General features: G+C 34.1%; 1 protein-coding gene across 1 annotated transcript; it reads right to left on the bottom strand.

The window, feature by feature from the left end:
* Positions 1 to 2,715: 2,715 nt before the first annotated feature.
* On the bottom strand, positions 2,716 to 6,156 carry LOC110936957 (GDSL esterase/lipase At4g18970). The gene is made up of 5 exons (XM_022179361.2): positions 5,863 to 6,156; positions 5,542 to 5,666; positions 4,204 to 4,449; positions 3,182 to 3,437; positions 2,716 to 3,100 (listed from the first exon to the last, which is right to left on the bottom strand). Exons 1-5 carry the CDS (start codon positions 6,119 to 6,121, stop codon positions 2,877 to 2,879), a joined length of 1,110 nt encoding a protein of 369 aa, XP_022035053.1. The 5' UTR covers positions 6,122 to 6,156; the 3' UTR covers positions 2,716 to 2,876.
* Between the last annotated feature and the right edge of the window lie 461 nt (positions 6,157 to 6,617).

Genomic DNA, 6,617 nt, shown 5'->3' with positions numbered 1-6,617 from the left:
CAATGTGAGATATTGAGCCACTTTAGACATGCCAAAAGTTTCATATAGTTATGCATGTTTTTGTTTGTATTTGAATGTGGCCATTATAATAACACATTGTAGAATTTGCACCTTTTAATGCGTTTAATACCAAAGACCGATTACAAACACAAAAATGATCAAGGCATTAGGATTAACCTTTTTTTTATTTTTAAACCCTTTTATACCGAATACCTTACCCGAATTAATCCCTTAGTTGCCGAATTTTGAGCCTTAGTCTTTCGTTTGAGCACCCAACTTAATCCATTTAGTCTTTTTTATTTTAAATTCGAGTGATGAAAATTCGGTTATAAGTTGTTTCTTTAAAAAATATCCGATAATACAACAAAACAGAGTTGAAAAAAGATGTGCAAAAGTCAAAAAGAGGTGTTAGCGAATTACTGAAAAAGGCGCGACTTTTCCTTTTAGTTTTGATATTTTGTTTCATGTTGACTAGTTAGTTTGATGTAATAGAATCAAATTTCTATCACCCTAGCCCCTTTTAAAATATCTCATTCCATACCCTATGTCTAGCCCCATTACAACCTTTTAAAGACATGTTGTCTTGTGCCTTGTTTTTGTGTAAATTGATGGAGAATGATTGAGTTGCAAGCTTATGCTAATGTGTGTTATGATTGGTTTTTAGTGAACACTATATATATACTGGTGCATCTTTGCTAGTCAAAATTTAAAACCGAGTGATTATGAGGGATGTGCATATTTGTTTACCATCTTTAAGGGTAAGCTAATCTTGGATAACTATCTTGTGTTTAAGTGTTATATCAATTTGATTGTTGAGTAGCTTTTGACTGGGAGACTTGTGAACCGAATATGAATTTAGACCTTAACTTATGCATCTTGAGAATGGAATGTGCTTTGTATTGTTTGGCTGATTCCAATGTGAAAAATAAGTTTTCTTGTGAACAAGCTAAGCATAAGTGTGGGGATGTGATACGTGGTTAAAAGTTCTAAGTTTCTCGTGTTTAAATTTATGTTTTTATGCGAATTTAAGTTCTCAAATGCTCTACTTTGATACGATTTATGTTTTGTAGGTCTAGATAAGTTTAAGGTACATTTCAGGAGCTAAACGGGGCTATGGATTGGAGCTAGGAGGACCTAGAGTGAAGAAACAAAGAAAATGGAAAAACTAGTTAAAATTGTGTCCGCAATGCCCTACTACCGCCGACGCCGCATGGCGCGTCAGAAAGCAAGTAGGCAACAAAGTTTCGCATCGACGACGTGGTTTACTGGTCAAACCTCCTTAATTGGTCAAAATTTCACTTTAATTCTGATTTTGGCACACTGACATGGGATTTTGACTAACAAGAGTTACAAAACATATGGGAGGTTATCTCTAATCATAATCTCACATTCTAGAGCTCTCCAATCACCATCTCCTACCGAAAATCAAGATCAAATGTATTTTTCTTCAACAATTTAATTCGTGAAGTGTCGATATATGCTCACGCCATTGACTTTGCGAAATGAATTCGATTAACTATGCTTTGACATTATATTAGGGTTTGTATGTTCTTGAGTAACGAAGCGAATTCTTGTCCGCCATTAGATGTTAATAGTTATTAACGCCCTTGAAACACCAATCCCGTTAATACCAAATTGTGATTGTGATTCTAACCTAATTGTGATAGAGAACCTTAGGTCTTATGATTTCGAACCGAGTGTGATTCTTTTACCAATCACTTTTATCTATATCAAACTATTGCAAGTGTTAAAATTGTTATCTAGTTTTCATTATTGATCACTAATCGTTGGATATTTCCAACACTCTTTTAATTCAAATAACTAAGAGATAAAATTAGCAAGCTTCATAACGTGTCTTCTAATAAACTTAGTTTTTAACATGGACCACAGACACTTCGTGGATTCGAGACCCTTATTGCCACTAGCTACATAGTTCGAGATAATTAGGAACACACTTTAACTCTATCTTTGACTGGACTGCGGCATCCGATCACCCATACAAGAAACAAGAAAATTGTTGACCCGCTAATTTCTCTAAAATTGGTCAATAACTACCCGCATTTTAGGATTTAACCTCCTTTGAGCATCACGTGCAGGTGTCACCTTTCTCGTATGTGATGATTTTGTGCATCACAATGGACGGACAATTTAACTCGAACTGTCGTGGGGTGGGGGTGGGGAATACCCTCGGTGTTTCCCAAAGCCAAAGGCAAGATCTTCACGGGTCTTTCACCAACTTGACTTTTTGTCCCTTTCCCTTTAATCTCCCCTTCCATTTGTGATGTGGCGAGCAAAGCCTTCAGTGTCTATATGGCGCCTACGTGGCTAGGCTTTGCACCAAATTGCACTTACCCACCACTTTATGTAGTCCAAATAAAAAAGAAATTATATATGAAATTGTTGTTTTAATTGTGATGCTTAATTAGTTAATTGTTAATAAGCTATAAAGATAAATAGAATAAACATTAAATAATGTATTAATTAGAAGATGTTTATTAGACGGGGGCAAATTAGGTATGATTGCATAGAACATATGTACCCTATGTTTCAAAAATTGTAAGAGGCGCCTTAAAATTTAATTGAAATTGTGATCTTATCCCAAGGAGATGGTTTATATAGTAATAAAGAGATATGAGTCAGAGATACGTGGCTAATACTTCTTTCTATAGTAGTGTCGTAAGTCATAAAAGTTGGTTTAGATAGTGCTCATCAAGATGGTAGGGACACAATTTACTGTCTACCTTTATTGTACATGTGATCCATTCAACTAAAACACGAGTTGTCATATATAAAAAGTACACCATATGGTTTGGTAATCCAGATTGGTCCCATAACACACACTATGAAACTAATCGCGTGCGATGGTGGTACTACGTTTACAGTTGAGCCAAGCGTCGAATATCAATCGGGTACACATCTGTGGACGATGCAGCGCTGTAAGATCTCCGACCTACAATTGTACTCGCAGCTTCTGTCGGATGAAAAGCGTCCCAAAATATATAATTGTTTCTATTTTGACATGGTGTTTGAAACGGAAGACATGTAATTTGGCCATTGTTTCTCCCCACCCCACAACACCCTTTATTTGTTACCCTGAAACCTGTCACATTTTCAACAATTTAATTACCACACAAGTTTCATAATTAAATAAAATTAACTAAAAGTTTCGTAAAATATGTACCAAAGTTTTTAGGACGGTTAATTAGATCTCGGAAAATGCCGTAATTGTTGATGTAGATGAACTTGGCGTCGGGTAAATTTTCGTTAAAGTAGTCAACTAGAGATATCAACCGGCGGTTAAACATTTGATTAGCCGAGTTAATCTTTGCAACGCAAGTCGACCCGTCCTGGCTGTACTGTGCCAATGAGTTTGGACTGCACCCAATAGGCCCGATCCCATTGAACACAAATTTTCTTGCTCCATAGTTGTACAATATCTGGATCATAGACTCATAGTTTGTTTGTAATTTGTAAATTTGAAAGGGTGGGAATGGTTTTTAAAATTTTATACAAACGGGATGCCATCTACTTCTCTTTTTTTTTCTTTTTAGTTTTCTTTTTTATCTTTTAATTTCACAAATAAATTAGTCATTGTGTAATAACATGTGATATCTAACATTTAAAAAAAAACAAAATACACATATTTGTATTTTATACATTTCGATATAAGTTTTATTGCATGATGAGTTGTATTCAAAATAGCTTCAGTTTTTCGTCTCGCAATATCAAAACATACGTTATTTTATGTACAACTTAGTTTGCATAAAATTCATATAAAAAAGTTGACATAATAGATATAAAAACACGCATTTAGAATTTAAAAAAATGCTAGATATTACATTTTATTATAGAAAAACTAAATTAACTGTGAAATGAAAATAAAATAAATAGATTGAAGATTAAAAAAAAGTTGAAAAATTGTCAGCTCAATTATGTAAAGCGTTTTATACCATACCCCATATAATCACACATTTTATTATAGAAAAACTAAATTAACTGTGAAATGAAAATAAAATAAATAGATTGAAGATTAAAAAAAAAAAGTTGAAAAAATGTCAGCTCAATTGTGTAAAGCGTTTTATACCATACCCCATATAATCACACATTTTCAGATTTACCTATTTCTAAAATAAAAAGTTTGTATGTATATATATACACATTATCAATGTTGATTTGATTACAGGTTTAGGTTGTACTACTTACCCTGATCTGCTTAGCGTATTGTTGAATGAGAGCGTCAGCATACTTTTTCGCGGTGTATCTATGACTAGTATCATAGTAATCCCGCATGAAGTAATTGTTTAGGTAATCGTTGCTTCCCAACCCGATGGAAAATATGCATTTCTTGATATGATTTGCAGCCAAATTAGCATTTCCTAGTATACCAACGATATGTGAAACCGTAGTTACATAGTTATTTACTTGTCCGCCAAAGCTTATGCGCGCACCCTATACCCGAAAACATACTTCATTAGTTTTGTTGGATGCAAATCTGACACTACATTTAAAATTGGACGCAAGATAAATAAGAAGAATTTTTTTTTTTAAATTTTCCGAAATTCTTTTTAACTTTTAATAACTAGGCGCAAGAATACTGACTTTTGGTAACAAAAAAAGTTATACTTTTCTTAAAGTGTACCTTGGCACAAGATTCCCAAAGATCCTGCGATGGCGACGCAGGATTTGCCTGATTTGGACACTTGCCATTTTACGACTGGCTATTTTTTTAATGACTATTTAGTAGGGTTGTAAACGAACCGAACGTTCAGCGAACAGTTTGTGAACCGTTCGGTGGGAAGTTCGTTTATGTTCGTTCGATTAGCTTAACGAACGAATACGAACAAAAAATTTTGTTCGGTTAGCTTAGCGAACGAACACGAACACAGGTCTCGTTCGTTCGACTACGTTCTTGAACGTTCGGTAATATGTTCGTTTACGTTCGTTCGTGTTTATTTGATTATATTCAAAAAAAATAATAAATAATAAACCTTTTATCTAAACATATTGAAAACTTGAAACCCTATTTTTTTCTAAGTAGTTAGAATCTGGACATTCTAAGACATTTTTGGGGATAATTATGTCTAAATTAGTTAAACTTGATTCATCGTTTGGTGGTCTAGTAGACTTCTTGTGTTTTGATTTATCATTTGATGGTTGTATTTAACTACTTATATTCAATGTTTAAGGATAACGACGTTTTTATTTTTTTATTTTCAAGTTAAATGATCGTTTGTGTTTGTTTTATTTGCTTGCGCTCGTTTGTGTTCGAGACCAGTATTCATGAACTGTTCGTGAACAACTGAATTTCCTTAACGAACGAACACGAACATAAACTTATATTCGGTATGCGTCCGTGAACAGTTCGCGAACAAGTTAATTTCCTTAACAAACGAACATGAACATAGCCTTGTATTCGTTTCATTTACAACCCTACTATTTAGTTAATATTGTTACTCAACACGATTGTTTTTGTGATTTTCCATATTTTTTAACCACCTATATAAAGAAATTAAGAAAAAAATGAGACAAAAAGAATTCTACCAATTGTTGGCCAGTTTCGTCTCTGATTCCTGCAGCTGCTGAGGCGTAGTTTACACCTCGAAGTATTTCACGACCGCTAGCATTTGCATAAGGTTGAATATAATCGTTAAAGCCCAAAAGTTCAGCTGAAAAGGATATGCGTTAGTTATTTATATAACGAGCCTGACACTACAACAAAAGGGTCATGGCCATAACGTCGCAAAAGAGCATTTGCAAATTGCAACAAATTGCGACGGAGCTTAGCGACAATCTTCTGACTACTTTTGTAGCAGTGAGACTAGTGCATTGGCAGAAAGACAAAAGGCAAGTAAGAATGCTTACTGATAACATCAACGACGGTTTTACCGTTGGAAAACCTTCCGGTCGAGCCTCTTGGGAAATCAATGCCATATGGCAAGTAATCTGCCCGTGCCATTGTTGCGATTCTGTTATTATTTCCATTATCGGCTAGCGAATCACCAAAAATGAAGTAACATGGAACTTGAGGGACACCTTGAACAACCTTATTGCAACTCGAATTAGACATAAAAAATGTTGCAACTACACAAATGATCAACCATCTTTTCTGCTCAGTTTTCATCTGTTTAAATGTAGGTGAAGAGATCAAACAATATTTTTGATGAAGATGTTAGGTTGGGTGTGTGATGACACACATATATATAGGAAGTGTATGTGTGTACTTTTTTTTCTTTTACAAATCCGCCTAACTATCAATAATAGAAAAGAAAAGGTTGATTTTAGGATATGGGTAGAAGGCACTTTTATTAATTATGTGATTAAATGATCTTTCCAGTTGAAGAACAATATAATTTCAGCAATAAATATACCAACAATTTTGTTACCTAGTTATTTAGGACGTATTGTATACTATTGTATATTAAAAATAAAAATGAGTGATTTTGCTTATGGCCCTATGGACATAACAAAGTTACAGCAACAACAAACTTCTCTTGGCTCATTTAATAGTTTTTGGTTATTAATTTTAACAGCCGAATTTCAGTAGAAAAACAATGCCAGCACGAAGCTGGACCAAATACAAAATACACCAAACCAAGGTACTAGAAAACAGTATTTTT

Source organism: Helianthus annuus, chromosome 4 (assembly GCF_002127325.2).
Source record: "Helianthus annuus cultivar XRQ/B chromosome 4, HanXRQr2.0-SUNRISE, whole genome shotgun sequence".
Taxonomy (NCBI): domain Eukaryota; kingdom Viridiplantae; phylum Streptophyta; class Magnoliopsida; order Asterales; family Asteraceae; genus Helianthus; species Helianthus annuus.
This window is presented reverse-complemented; position numbering and strand designations above follow the sequence as displayed.